The sequence below is a fragment of the Vidua chalybeata genome, chromosome 10 (assembly GCF_026979565.1).
Source record: "Vidua chalybeata isolate OUT-0048 chromosome 10, bVidCha1 merged haplotype, whole genome shotgun sequence".
NCBI lineage: Eukaryota > Metazoa > Chordata > Aves > Passeriformes > Viduidae > Vidua > Vidua chalybeata.
The window spans coordinates 4,607,096-4,621,974 of NC_071539.1; the positions used below are offsets into that span (position 1 = coordinate 4,607,096).

Here is a 14,879-nt window from a genome sequence, read left to right on the forward strand (position 1 = left end):
TTTTGGATTATTAAAACTCCTTTAAAACATGACTTTTTAATCTATTTAAGAAGTCCAACTTTCTTTCTATGCTGTTTCACCCCAGCAATTTCTCTCTCCCAGGAAAACCCAACTGACTCAAATTTAGCCATTTTTATTGTTATTCTGGGCCTTTCCCCCTCACGTCTTGGCTGCTGATACAAAGCAAGGACAGAACTCATCCCAAGGCAGGATGAGGCCCCCAAAACAAGGAGAAACGACACCAAAGCCAAACGTTCTGACATGATGATCGGTTGTATTTTCAGTCCATTAATACACATTCATTTACCAAATACAAACAGAGTGGAAAGGAAAGCTACTGTTAGCAGGAACAAGGACACAAAACTCAAATCCAGCAGCCTTCACAGAAGGGATATTCAGTATCACAGCAGCACTGTCAAGGGAGGGATGCACGGAGACCTGCGCTCACTCCCCAAGTGGAAGCTCTCCTTTTGTGGATTAGTTTAGATAGAGACATAATTAAAAAAAAAAAAAAACCCAAAACACAACAAAACATTCCCAAAATGGCACCATTTTGACACTTTTTCTCATTTCCCTAATGTCAGGACTAGGGAAAGTTGGAATTATTTACATAGAGGAGATTTTATGAAAAGATACTGGAAGGTTAAAAATAGAATAATCACAAATACTGGAAAATATAACAAGAAAGCAGGCAGGGAAAGGAAAATAGGAAAAAAAATAGTGACACCCCAAGAGGATCATTGCATTCAGTGGTCGATGTGTGGTTAGTGGGACAGCTCCACTTTGATACACTGAGATTCACATGCTGGCCTTGGTTCACTGCCATGAAGTTACACTCTGGGTTTAAAGCAGGATTCTGCAGGATTCTCTGGTTTCAGCAGGATCTCAGCAGTGCAGCAGCCATTGCTTGGTTGAAACCATTTGCAGAATGAGTGCCACGAGCTGTGACAGTGTGCTCACATCTCGTGGGGCACCCAAGGTCTGGACACCGCTGGTTTTCTTCCCCTTGACCACCAGACTGTGAAAGTCTTTGCTGCTGGTGAGAGGGGTCAGCTTAGCCCAGCAGGGATTTGGGGCTCTGCATGCAGCAGGAGAGGAAAATGGCATTATCCTACAGTTCTCTCATACTTGTATGGGAGTGTCCCCACAAACGCAGCTCTGTGCCCAGATATAACCCTGAATGTCCTTGCTACAAGTGTTCAAGGCTTGTTACACTGAAATAACAACAGCACATCTGCACTTGATTGTACAGGGATGCTCCCTCTGGAAGGAAGAAAGATATTGGAAATTACTCATGGACAAATCCCAACTAGGCAACACCTGCACTGAGGTTCTCCCAGGGACAGCACCAGGATTGCAAAATCATGTTGTGAAACTTGATCAAAAGAAAAGAAAATGGAGTGTTTGGGGTTTAATACAGCACAGCTCACCAAGTCATGGGACAAACTGAGACCAAGAGACCAGATACTGATCTGAGCACTTCGCCTCTTCCATGGAGCACTGGAGTGGTTCTCTTATAAATTGTTTTTTAGTAGAGGTCTTGCAGACAATGACATTTTATCCCTCGTTCTCTAAATCATGCATTAACTTTACAGTGAAATATTTACCCAGTCCAATATCTATACAACAAAACACATATTTTAAAATATCAGACAATTAAAATTTAAGGAAAGGAGTGTTAGTTCTCAAAGTGAAACCTGTTAATGAATAAATTAAAGGGAAAAGCAGTGTTCTACTCGAGTTGAATTACAAAATAAAGTCTGAGCCTGGGAGAAGTTCTCATTTCCTATAGTTCTAACAAATAAATGCCACAAGAAACAGCTGATGTTTCTGGGGTTGCTAGTGCTTGAATCCACATTACCTGTTCCAGCTCTGGGTATCGTGGGTGATCTTCTCCAGTTCGAGGCCCATGCTGGTATGACAGACTAAGAAGTAGTGATTGTTCAGGTGCACAGATCAACTCTCTCAAGGTGTTCAACTTCACAGGCTTCTTAATATAAGAAACAAACCTGAAGCAGACAGGACCCAAGGAGCCAGCTCCAAACAGCACAGCCCGGGGCGTGAATGAGCAGGGCCCTCACCGGAGTGGCTCCAGCCCTGCTGTCTGTTTGGGGTGAGCAGTGCTGCTTCCATAGGGAACTTGGTGGCCCCACAAGCCCCTGGGAATGCTGGGATCTCCTCACTGTGCTGAGGCTGCACACCCTGCTTGTATTTGAATGTTTCTAAATTCCTGGTATCAGGGATTTAGCACCAACACAGGGCAGGGATGGTCAGTGCAGTGCCTCTGTTCCCACAGAGGGAAACCTCCTCCCAGACAGAGAGCCAACATCAGGCCTGTCTGCTACCTCAGTAATGAAAGACCTTCTTAATTAGCACCTTCTCATACCAAATCAGTCGATTACATCTCCCTCCATGGCTCTGCTGTGTCACTGGGGACCAGCAGCTATCACACAGTGGGCTGAGCGTTGCAGAACCTGAGTGGTTGTTCCCCAAAACAGCCTGGCAGAGGGGGAGTTAACACCTCTGGAGATAGGAAGCCCCAACAATTAGCAATCTACCATTTTAAAAGACAATGTAAGGATAATTTAACAATTATAAAAACCTTTGCTAATATGAGGATGAGGAGAATAAGAGCACTTAGAAGGTGACAGGAGTGTTGCACTTCAAGGTTCAGTGTATAGGTGGTGGGGTCGAACACTTTCTGACTCTGAACACAGATCTGTGTGACTGACAAGGATTCTCTGGCAGGCTGTAATTGTTTAAAGTCAGCAGCTTCAGTCAAACTAAAAACATCAGGAGAGAAAAGCTCTGAGCCTGCACTGATGTGAAATCACAGGACACCTTTGATCTTTCTCGATTGGAAATGGTCAGGGCACACATTGCTTTGGCTCTGCGGGGGGTGACCCCAGGTCAGTTTTTTTAAGGGAACAAAAATCAAGGGAACATATTTATGTGCTTACAGCATGCCAGGTAAAACCATCAACCCCCTGGACTCAATCACATAAAATGCTGCACATGCACTTTCCAAAGGTGAACCAGACCACAGATGCCAGAAAGGAGCATAAAAGGCAACTGCATCTACAAAACACAAGTATAAAACAGTGGAGGCTGTAGGAATGGGCTGAGATTTGGAAGAACATCTGGGGTTTGTTCCCTATTTGGGTGATGCAGCAAGGACAGAATAAGCTGGTGCCTATTTACAGGTCTGAACAGAGAAGGCAATCAGTTAAAATGTCATGCCAGCTACGTTTTGGGGATAACTAGGCAACCAGGGGGTTTCTTTTCCAGTTAAAAAACTGTTGGAAGAGCCAGAAAAAAAAATAAACTCTTCTGTGAACTAAAATAAATACCAGTTCACCGGGCCTTTTGACCAAGGAGTGTTGGGCACAGGTATAAACCTGGGAAGGGAAGGGATGCCCGGATGCAGGGGCAGCAGAAGAGCTCAGCCTCCCACTCTTCCAGATCCAACTCTCCTTAAGTGTTTCCTAATGCTCAATTTTTCCAGTGGCTGGCACAGCACTGCAGACTGCCAGGAACACCTCAGGATGGAGCTGGACATGAAACTGGGAGACATGGCCTCACTGCAGGATGGAGCATGGGGTAAGACCCAGGCTGGTGCCCACCACACGAGGTCCTAACCCAGGAACTGTAGTGTTTTTCCCGGAATGCTGGATTGAACTGCTGCTTCTCTGTACAGGGAGGTGCAAAAGAGCTTTGGAAACCTTCTTACAGCAATGGAAAACAGGAATGTGCATGCTGAGTTTTACCTCTGCTTGGGAAGACACGTCCTGCATGACTGAACTCAAGGTTGTGGCTGGTTCAGTAACAAAGCAGAGCAGAGACAAGGCTTTGTCATCTGCTGCCCTTCCCCCTTGCATTCATCCCATCTACAAATCCACACATCAGCTTGGTCTGAGCATGGTGTCAGCTTAATGGCCTTTCCCTTCTTTTAAACAGGGGGAAAGGGATGGAAATTAAAATCTACCCATATGTTGCAAGCAGAGTGCAGAGCTTGGTTTAGATCACTCTGGCTTTCGAGTCTCAGTCCTGTTACGTGCAGTGCCTTGGCTTCCCCCAGCTCTGGACACCTCAGGCTTGAGCTGGAACCTTGATCCTCTCCTGAGGAAAACAGCCACACTCAGTGGGACCAAGCTGTCGTGCAGTGTCTGCAAAGGCCAGCAAACTCCAGTGATCTCCAGCCCCTCCAGCTCCACTGAGACTGCCCTCTCCAAGCCTGAGGGCTGCTGATTGCTCCAGCTGCAATAGGAAGAGGATTTTTTTCCCCTCAAAGGGATGAAGAGACCGAAATGCTGATTCTGATACAGGATTGTTAGTCTGCTTCCCTTTAAGAAGTGAAACACCTACACTTGGAAAGCTGCGGGACAGCCCAAGGCAGCAGCAAATGGCACTTCCCAACAGCAGCAGGGCTGCACAACGTGCTCTGATGGCATGTGGAAGGGGTGAGATGGGGAACTCCAGCGAGCCAAGGTGCAGATACCCAAAGCCTGAGAAGCAGCACACGCAGCCCAGGACTCCTGTGCAGCCACAGCACGATCACAGTACGAACGCAACCACAGGATACAGCTGGCAGTGGTGACAACAGCGACTGGGAGTCAGTTCCTGTCCTAGGAAGCAGCCTGCATCCTTTAGATGCTCAGAACATGTCTGAAGAAGTAACTCCTCTAGAAGTTAAACTCCTCATCTGCCACTATTTCCAAGTTTTTCTGCTCCTCTTGTCTGCTAGTGTTGATTTGCTTCAAGTTCCTCCACCAAAATCCTTCTGAAGGGCTCATTACCTTGGTGGAGAAACTTTTAGTCTTCTTTCACTTTGCAAAATCCCAGATTATTCATTAACTTCTCTCCTGAGAACAAGACTTTAAAAGGTAAAGCAGTCTGCATCTTCTTAAGTCCAAACCTCCATGGGTACCATGGACTCCTTTGTTCCGACGGAGGGAAGCAAGTATTCTTCCTCCAGAAAACGAAAGGGGAATTGTACTAAAAACCCACGAATCTTTTTTAATTCTTCTGCTGCTTTCACAGGATCATCATTTGCTAATTTGGGCTTGTTGATGAAATCACGCAGTTGGGTTAAATTATTCACCTGGTCACTGGGAAGGCATCGAAACACCTGATCAAAACAGAAAGAAGTCACCTGTCAGTGTAGGGGAAATGCAGCAATGCAGAGCTCCTGAGAAAGAAACAAGCATCCAGTGCAAATTCCCCAGGACTGGAGTGACTGAATTAACAGCCCAGAAAACAGGGAGGGAAGAGGTACGTGCCTGCCCTCGATGAGGCTGGAGCAGGCAGAGGGAAAGCTCCAGGGCCTTTTCTGATCACTGCAAAAGCTCATTAAAAGAGAGAAGTAAAATTTGCTTCTACTCCAGTTACACTGTGGCTAATTACAAGTTGTCACTACACCATGGCCATTCATTGGAGCTACGGCCGATACAAACACAAGGAGAAATCTGATCTGCTGCCTTCATGGGTGCTGTCACTCTGAGAAAGCACCAGCTCCAGTTCCTTGTTCACAGCTCTTGCATCTGACACTACTCATTCCTTCAAAACATCTCTGATGTCCCAACCCCAGGAACTGGACCTGCTCTCTTAGCCCTCCCTGTGCTGCTGCCTCTGTGTGGGATGGAGGGAGGGGGAAGCTGCTGTGCTTCTCACTTTATCAAAGATGGTGGCATTCCGAGCTGCTGTGGCAATCCACACCTCCTTGAAGAATTTGTCACAGACAGGATCCTGGTGTTCTGGATTGAGGTCGGAGCCGCCAAGGACAACCCTGAGAAGACAAAGGGATGGATGCTCACACAGGCTGAAGCACTGGGCACTCCCCTCTTGATAAATGCCAGGAGACAAGAAGTTTCCTTGGGACTTGCCAAACCCTGTGTGCTCCCAGCACCCTCCCACTCCCATTCCCTGTGATAATCCCTCAGCTCTAAAGCTGCTTGATTTTCTCCTTTTCTTTTGTGCAGTAACTGTCCAGATGGGAAATAGGATGGGAAAAAAAAAAAAAAAGAAAAAGGCCTTAAACTAAAAATGGCTGTGTTGTGGGCCAGATGGCTGCTCCCAGCAAAGAAGCTTCCTTTAAAAAGTGACACTGCCACCCAAGATTGAGAGAGTGTGCAAACGGGATCTGGAGGGGAAATACCACTTGTTTATGAGCTCTGCTAGTGATATCCTGGAGCAAAATAATTTGCAGAATCAAGCTACCAAGCTGTGGACAGGAGCAGTGTGAGGAAACAGCAGCAAAACCCTGGGCTAAGTCCAGGCCAAGCAGAGCTAAACCTGGGCAGGCAGCGGCAGCCCATTGGCTTGCAAGGCTGTGGGGGCAGGTGAAGTCTGAGCAAGCCCTCCCGTATCCCTGCTCAGTGGCCACATGCCCTCCCTGCCGTGCCCAGACCCACCTGAAGCAGCGCAGGCGGAGGGACTGGGCGAACCTCCCGGCGCTGTACTCCTGGCCGTCCATGACGGAGGGGACGGTGTCGCTGTCCTGCACGATGACGGCCATCTCACTGTCCCTCTTCCCCAGCATGCTGCGGTCGTTGATGTTGGCAGAGCCTGGGCAGGGCAGGAGAGGCACAGGCCGTGTCTCGCTGCTGCTCCAGGTGCTCCTGCACACCCTCCATCACCACCCGCCACCCCCGGGACCTCCGCACCCCTCGGCTCCGTGGGGAACCATCCACGGCTTCCACAGCTAAAACCCCAACCTGATGCATTCAGATTTTAGCTTTTAGATTTTTCAGGTCCTGTGCTGCATTAGTGTGTAACTCTGAACTCCATATAGAGTGTTAGTAAGCTCTCTTCACATTTTGGTCAGATCCTTCTAAGCCTGAGAACCAAGGACACAGCCTCAGGCCCCAAAAAGTATAAACAAAAGTGAATTGGGGTGGGGAGCTAATTGGGAGTATGTAACTTCATTACATGAAGTTATAATTAGAGAATTAGCCCAATATGCAAATAGACCAAACTTATATCTGCCTTAGAAACTCATGACCATTGTCCATCTTGGGTGTAGCCCCTTTGTCTGCCCTTAATGTACCTGAAGGCCCTTCAACAGATATATCTGCTTTTATCTTTTTAACTTTGTCTGGCCTCTGTTTCTAGGTAAGCCCATTCCAGGCATCAACCAGGGGGCTTCCTTATGGAAACACAGACCTTGAGAGGAGTTGGGGGAGAGGAAAAAAACCCAACTAATTTTTGGAGGCTTCAATGGAAGAAAATTAAATCACAGCCAAGCCCAGGCCAACATTTTCAAAATTTGCTCTTTCTGCAACTTCCCAGATGCTTCTGCTGAAGGAGCCACAGCTTTCAAAGGTCTGACCTGCATTTGGTTTGGATACCCAGTAACCTGAGGCAGGATGGGCTCTGTGGGTAAATCACAGAATGGTTTGCCTTGGAAAAGACTTTCAAGCTCCTCTCCTTTTAACCTCCCTGCCATGGTCAGGGAAACCTTCCACTAGACCAGATTGCTGTGCCCTACAGGGGGGTCTGCTTGAGACCAGCTGAGGCTTTGTCCCCCCAGACAGGTTTCTCTGTCCCACACAGACATCAGAAAACAGGGCATGGGGGAACACTGTTTGCTTGCAGCTGTTGGCTCCAAGGGAACAGCAAGATGCAGGGAAGGATAGGCATAATGAGGTCATTAACCCACAGAAATTACCAAAACAACAATAAAAACTCTCCAGACACAGCTGTAAGAGACCCCCAGGCTGCAGTTAGCCATTGAGCCTTCTCAGGAACTGGATTAACTCCAGGGGAGCCAACACCTCCAGAGGAAAAACCAGCTAAGTGCTCCTCTGTCCTTTCACCCCCTCCTCCAGCCCAGTAGCTCCATGAGCACTTGATTTCCATGCACTCTCTCTTACGTGGAAAAGGGATGACTTCCCATCCCCTCACCAGGCAGCAGAGATGCACAGGCTGTATAAAAATCTACCCTCAAGCTTATAGGTGCAGAAAATAAAAACTAAGAGCTGCCTCAGGCCCCTCAGACCATCTCAGCTGGAACAACACAGCTCCTACTGTGATATCAAACCACCTCAGAGCCACTCGGTGCACTGGAGACAGCATCTGGCCCCTGAGAAGGTGACAGAAGAGCAAACCTCACCACAGGTCATCTAAGAGCACTTCTTTGAAGGGAGAGAGTATTTTGAGTCTTGTAAAATCTGGTATTAAGGTATTCATTGGCAAAGATTTTATTGCTCATGTAACAGCTCAAAAAGGGCTTCTTTAAAGAAACAGGCTGAAATTCTGCTGCAGTGTGGAACTCTGAGCCTGAACTCTCTTGTCTTTGCTTCATGTTCTCATAATAAATATGGTAAGAGAAGAGGATGAAATGATATCTATTACTCCCTATAGCATATTGTCCCGTTCTTAGGAAATGGAGCTGATACATGACACATGTTGTCCAAACCTTCCAAATTTTACAGCACATTCTGTTCTTTCAGGAACAGATGACAAGTCTCACAAGTCTTCCTGCTAGAGCAGAGTTTGATACAAGACAGATGGACAATATTCCCTGCACTGGGATTCTCTTCATGGTTACACACAGATTTAAAAGATTTTTAGAAAAACAAATGAAATGACAGCCCTCTGAATCCTTTCTTCCCTCTTGATGAATTTATGAGTTTGGTTTTGTTTTTTTTTAAACAGTAGAGTATTTCTCAGGAAAGAAATGACAACACAGAAAAGTCCATGGCCCTGCAGCCTGCACTGTGCATGGGGATGGGAAGGGATTGATCCAGGTATAAACCCAGTGCCCCAAACACCTCCTGAGAGCCTCTGCTCACCAATTATAACCGTGTTGTCATCAGCAATGAGCAGTTTGCTGTGCACATAGATGAGCTCCGTGACCAGTTTTCCTTCCAGCTCTGCATATGTTCGAAGGCCACAGAATGATATGTAGTTTATCCACTTATCTCCAACTGAAAATTAGAAGACAAGAAAACTGATGGGATGAGGGAGGTGGAAGAGAAAAAAAAAATCTTGTTTACATGAAGACCCCTATGAATCAACAGTTCACTTTTGACTTTCAAAACTTATAAATGAACAGATAACAGAAATAGTTTTTTTTTAGAAAATAGACTTGAAAATTTGCTTGTGAGCTCACTGTGCTGCTCTGATCTGCTGCCTGCTCAGAGACTCCTACTTCAGTGAGAAATGACTCCAGTCTCCTGGGCACAGCACAATAGGTGGACTATGAGCCTGGTTTTCTGCAGATCCTGCAGAAAGGAGGCTGGAAGCAGGTGTTTTGTCCATGGTCAGTATGGCAAATGTGTCCTAATGCTCTTGTGTGCAGTTCAGATTTACACCAGGACCTAGAACAAATGAGGCATTATGCACGGTCCTAAGGTTTGTGATATGTGGGTTTTCACAGTGCTCCAATTCCCAGCAGAGCAAATTCCAGCAGGATTCCTCATGGCAAGGAAACAGCCTCCTGCTTAGGCAGGCTCTTCCTCTCCACATCTGACAACTGCCAGAAATAAACCCTGTGTGGGATCCACGGGGAAGGCTGAAGGCTCATGGCTCCCAGAAGCGTGACCCTGCTCAGGACATTTTCCAAATAACACAATCCTGAGCAGCTGCAACTGTGCTGTGCTCCTCCCTGGGGCGTTGCCCTCCTCTGGATCAGGGCTGCAGCCAGGTCTGAAGTCTGACAAGTGGCCATGGCTTGTGTGACCTGACAGAGCTCGCCATGGGAGGACAGGCAAGGAGGAGGTTGCTCTCAGCCCCACGAGCCCATAGCACGTGCTGCATTACAGATACATCCATCAAACAGCAGCATCCAAAGTAAACAACACAGAGGAGAGGAATAAAGTTCTTACCCTCTGCCTTCAGCTGGCCCAGGATGGAGTTTTCCCCCCGGCACATGGTCCTGGAAAGAAGGTAGGCAGCCATCAGCACCCCCATGGCTCCTGACAGCAGCTTGTGCTGGAGCAGAACCGAGTGGGGCAAATCACAAACACAGCTGCCTCTCAAAGAGCAGGAGAAACAGGGTGCCTCCAGAGCACATTTTTTTTCCCCAAATGACTGTTACTACATCTAGGACTGCTCATGTTCCAAAAGGAGCTCATACCAACCTGCAGAGGAGCTGGGGAGCACTTCTGCCTTCTAGAGCACATGGCAATGATTGTAAATGTGTGACAAGCAGGGCTGCTACCCCCTGTGCCAGGCCTGGGTGTGAAATCACAGTAAGAAAAATGTTGACACGGGCAGAACACCAGGTCAGTGAGTTTGTGTGATTATGGCTGGGCTGGAAAAGCCACAGCTGGAATTCCACTGAGAACTAACCAACCCATGGGCAATTTCCTCTGGCTGCCCTTGCAGGAGGAAGCTCAGGCAAAAGGGTCAGAGGACATGCTATTTTCCATCTGCTTGTGTCCTCTGCCCCACTCATCCTCCTGGAGGGCCAGCAGACAAGGGGGATTTCACTCTGAGGGTTGCAGCAGTCTCTGCACACTGACTGTACCCTGGCCATAATCTAACATAGCAGCTTTCCAGTAAAACTATCTTGGGCTGTTTTGCCTTCTACCATTTCTCAACACAAGGACTACCCTGCTACTTCTCACTCCTTCCTATGAGACCTGCTGGGTTGCAAATGCCCCCACAAAACATCCATCCTGGAGCAGGGGAATCACACTGGGGAAGATGACATTGCCTGCATGGGGCCAACAGGCAGAGCCAGGCCAAATATCAGCCAAAAAGGCAGATTTGGAGACAGATTTTGGTCAGCAAGGCTGATTAATCAGCAAAGTGGAAAACAAGCATGGAATGGTTTGGGTTGGTTGAGCCTTATAGCTCATCCAGCTCCATCCCCCTGTGATGGGCAGGGACACATTCCCCAAGGCCAGGTTGCCCAAAGCTCTGTCCATGCTGTTCCCACTGATGGCAGGTGGGGCTTGGGGAGCCCCTGCAGCAGTGGAGGTGTGCAGGGGTCTGACACCCTGGCTGAGGTACCTGTAGTTGAAGTGCATGATGGCCTGCAGCGCGTTCCCCCCGCCTGTCGAGATGTCCCCTTCAAAGCCGGGCAGCAGCGGGATCACCACGTACACTCGGAAACGCTTGTTCTCCCTGAGAAACAAGGGAGTGTGGGGGAATATCAGCCTGGGAGGGTTACACCAGCCTGGACAAGTCACAGCTTCACACAAGGTGAAGTCCCCTTGGTTTCACTTCCCCTGAGATGACTGAGTTGGTTCCCATCCAACGCCACCACATAGATTTTAAGGGAGCAAAGTGTGAAGTGCATTTCCAGTTTCAGGAAATCATCACCTGCCATCAGTGCTTCTCTGAGTGCTCCTTCAGCAGAGGGAATAATTTACTCTCAGCAAACAATAAAAGAAGCTGAAGGAAAAGAAACACATTTTTACTGAAATTCCAGGATAGGCTAAGGATTTTTGAGATTGTGTCTGCCACTATAGAAGCTTGTTTGAGCACCCCAATAGTCACACTGATACTGGTGCAGACTAGTGGGGACAGCTGCCTGGCAGGGCACAGCAAAGCTTACAGAGCTATCACAGGCAGAAACCCAAAACCTAACCCAGTGTTCCCACTGCCTCCCGGTTTCCAGAAGTCAGAAACACCACAAAAGGTAGAAAAAGTTCAGGGCACAAGCAAAGCATTGATCACTGGGGGAAGGCAAATATATCCTTGATACACCACAGAACCCAAAAATCTCAGTTCCAGAGTTCTCCAAACGAATCCATACCCTAATTGTGATCCCATTCAGAACAAAAGATACTATTGTGGCACTGCTTGGGGCTTTTCTCAAAGCTCCCTTTGGGTTTCCTCTGCTGACAAATGCCAGGTGCATCTGCTCTGAGAGCACTTTCCAGGTGCCCCTCCGTGCTGGGAATTCCCTGCTCTGTGCCATGGAGGAGGAAGAGGACAAGGATTATGCTCCATGGAAGGATGCTGCCACTAGATGGCAAACACAGTTTAATCAGCACAAAACCATTTCAGAAACACTCTGAGGATGAGCCAGTCTGCAGTTTTTGCTAGCAGCACTCCTTCCTCGGGAAAGCCATGCCTGTGAATTTAGGGGTGTGGGAATTGTGAGGCACTGGGGTCCTATCTGAGCTGGGAGGGAGACTGGTTCACCAGCAGAGCTCAGAAATAGTTAATGAAGCCTTACCCAGACACAAGAGACTGTGAAATCAAGTCTGTTTGTATCAAGAGAAAGGTCTACCAACAAAAGCATTCCCTAAAAAGCAGCTTGTTTGTATAAGGACAGTGTTTACTGAACTGCTTGGAGAGCCACCCATGACAAAAACAGTAAGCCAAGAAAAGAACATTTTTAATAACATCAGTAGAAAATATTTAGTCTAGAAGAGTAAGAAGTATACAAGCTCACCACAGACCTTAATTTATAATTAATGCTGTTCTCCTGGGGCAGTTTGGAAAATTAGCATTATGATACAAACCATTTAGGTTTGAATTTACTTTTAATCTTAGGTAATGCAGAATCTGAACCTTATATTCAGTTAGGAATTGCCAACATCAAGCCAGCACACTACTGACATACAACTGGAGTAATGCAGAAGTGAGCGTCATATCTGGAAATGGGTCACTAAGAATCTGTGTGACCCCATTTTGTGACAGACTTTTAGTATCTGGACAGAATGACACCCCCTACATAAACTTCACATAACAGGAAAACCTTAACAGATTACCTGGAGAATTTGCTGCTGCCTCAGCAGCTTTGCTAACAGCAGGCACCTGATGCAAAGGACCTGTGGCAGTCAGTTTCCAAAGGCAGGAAAGGCAATCCAGAGAGCCTTTCCAGGGGGACATCAATCAGCACAGAGATCACAGGATCCCAGAATGGTTTGGGTGGAAGGGATCTCACAGCTCCTCCAGTTCTAAAGCCATGGGCAGGGATATCTTGCACTGTCCCAGGCTGCTCCAAGGCCAGTTCAACCTGGCCTTGCACACTCCCAGGGATGGGGCAGCCACAGCTTCTCTGGGCACCCTGTGCCAGGCCCTCATCACCCTCATTGGGAAGAATTTCTTCCCAATATTCCATCTGATCCTCTTTCACTTCAAAGCCATTTCCCCTTGTCCTTTCACACATGCCCTTTTCCAAAGTCCTTCTCCAGCTCTCCTCTAGCCCCTAAGATGCTCTGTCCAGCTGCCTCTGAGCCTCAAGCTGCAATACAAACACAGCAGCAGCATTTCCAGCAGCACTGGCACTGCTCCTCATTTACCACAGGTGAGAAAATCCATCCCACCTTTTCATCCTCAGCTAATTTCAATTTTTTGGGTCATTCACTGCAGCTCACACGGATCACAGGCAACTCCACCCCTTGTTAATAGCACAGCAGATAACACCCAGGCTCTCCCTGATGCAATAGTGCTCTTCTTTCCACAGTGCTCTGAACAAAGCCTGGCCCAGGGCAGGTCCTGTGGCCTTGCAGACATTTCCTGCACTCTGGTGGCTGTCTCAGGTTGGGTACCTTTATCCAAGTGGGAATTTCCAAGCTCAAGTGCAAAAAAGAACAAAATTCCTGCAACCTTGGAGAGAGAACCTCTGGAAAAGCAGGCCCTGCAGAGTTCTGGACAACTACAATATGGAAAAAATAATCCACGCAAGAAAACATATCCGTGTGTGACAAAAAAGCCCACAGGAGATGAAAGGGAAAAGTTTAGAAAGTTTCCTGTATTTCAGCCCAGAAGGAGCAGGGTACAGTTTTATACTATGAAATGTATGTCTCAAAGAGACTCCAGGGGAGCAACCCTAAGCAAGGCTGCCCAGGATCAAAGTGAAGGCAAGCCACTACCTGTGGCATTAATGTTAACACAGGGTTAGGTGTGCTGAAGGAGTGTCTAAAACATGGTTGGATTCAATCCATCCAGGAACAAACAACGGTCCCCTTGCAAAGAATGGAGGTGGTGAACACCCTCCAGCATGTACCAGAAAAAGTTGTTCTAACAATAGCAGAACCCTGCAGTCAAATCCTCAAAATGTGTTTGCTTCCCCAATTTGAAGCCGCTCCTCTCTAGATGATTTAAATAAACCACAAATCCCAGTTCATGCTTCCCACCCATGAAATTGCCTGACCACCCAGCTCAAGGCAAATTGGCAATGGAGCAAAGGTGGCACTGAACCAGAGCACAAAGGACTTGCCTTTAAACAAGTAGTTAAAAATATATTTACACTGGGGTAAGTCCAGAAAAATCTCTTTCTGGATGCAAAGAAACCACTCAGGAGTCTCACTGCTGCAAATGCAGATGCTTGTCCCCTTCAGTTCTGTCCAGCTGTGGCCACTGAGGGGTTATGTTTTGCACCCCACCATGGAAATGCACCTGAAGAGTTCACTGCCTCATTAAGAACAGGTTACCTGTGAGCTTTAAGAATCCTCTGAGCAATAGCATCACCGATCTTGTTCCAGACAACTTTGTCATCAGCACAGCTAATAAAAAACTGGTTCTGCAGGAAAATCAAGTGAAGCTACTGTCAGACACTGCCAGCAACCAACCCAAAATATTTGCATGCTTTATTTCAGACCAAGAGCAACTAAAGATAGCTGGGTTTGTGTGCCATTGGAGCGGAGGCTTTTTAAAATTATGATTAAATGATATGTGTGTCTGTGCTTGCTTAGGGAATGAATTAGTCCTTATTAATCACACTCCTTAGAAAGTTCATGTAAAGAGCAACCTAACAAGAGCCTAAGAAAAAAAAGAAATGAGGAGAAAAAGCATCTTCATTCAGCCAGCACTGAGTGTCACTCTGACACAAGAGATTGCTGCAGCTGAAGGCTGTGTGGATGAAGAGCTGCCCTGTGAGTGGGAGGTTTAGGCATGCACAAGGGACACTGCAAAGCCACTGAGGGGACAGGGAGACCATTGCACAGGCCATGAATGCTGCTGGCAATTTTTCA

At 47.3% G+C, this 14,879-nt stretch overlaps 1 protein-coding gene across 2 annotated transcripts in view; it reads right to left on the reverse strand.

The window, feature by feature from the left end:
- Window positions 1-254: 254 nt before the first annotated feature.
- The window catches only part of PLD1 (phospholipase D1), a 62,247-nt gene continuing 47,622 nt past the window's right edge, over window positions 255-14,879 (reverse strand). For both annotated transcript variants that reach the window (XM_053951715.1, XM_053951714.1), the window contains 7 exons: window positions 14,340-14,428; window positions 10,960-11,073; window positions 9,828-9,877; window positions 8,793-8,927; window positions 6,411-6,564; window positions 5,671-5,785; window positions 255-5,128 (listed from right to left, as the gene is read on the reverse strand). In XM_053951715.1, coding sequence (XP_053807690.1) covers window positions 4,904-5,128; window positions 5,671-5,785; window positions 6,411-6,564; window positions 8,793-8,927; window positions 9,828-9,877; window positions 10,960-11,073; window positions 14,340-14,428 — 882 coding nt within the window. In that variant the 3' untranslated portion in view covers window positions 255-4,903. The remainder of the gene's footprint in view (window positions 5,129-5,670; window positions 5,786-6,410; window positions 6,565-8,792; window positions 8,928-9,827; window positions 9,878-10,959; window positions 11,074-14,339; window positions 14,429-14,879) is intronic.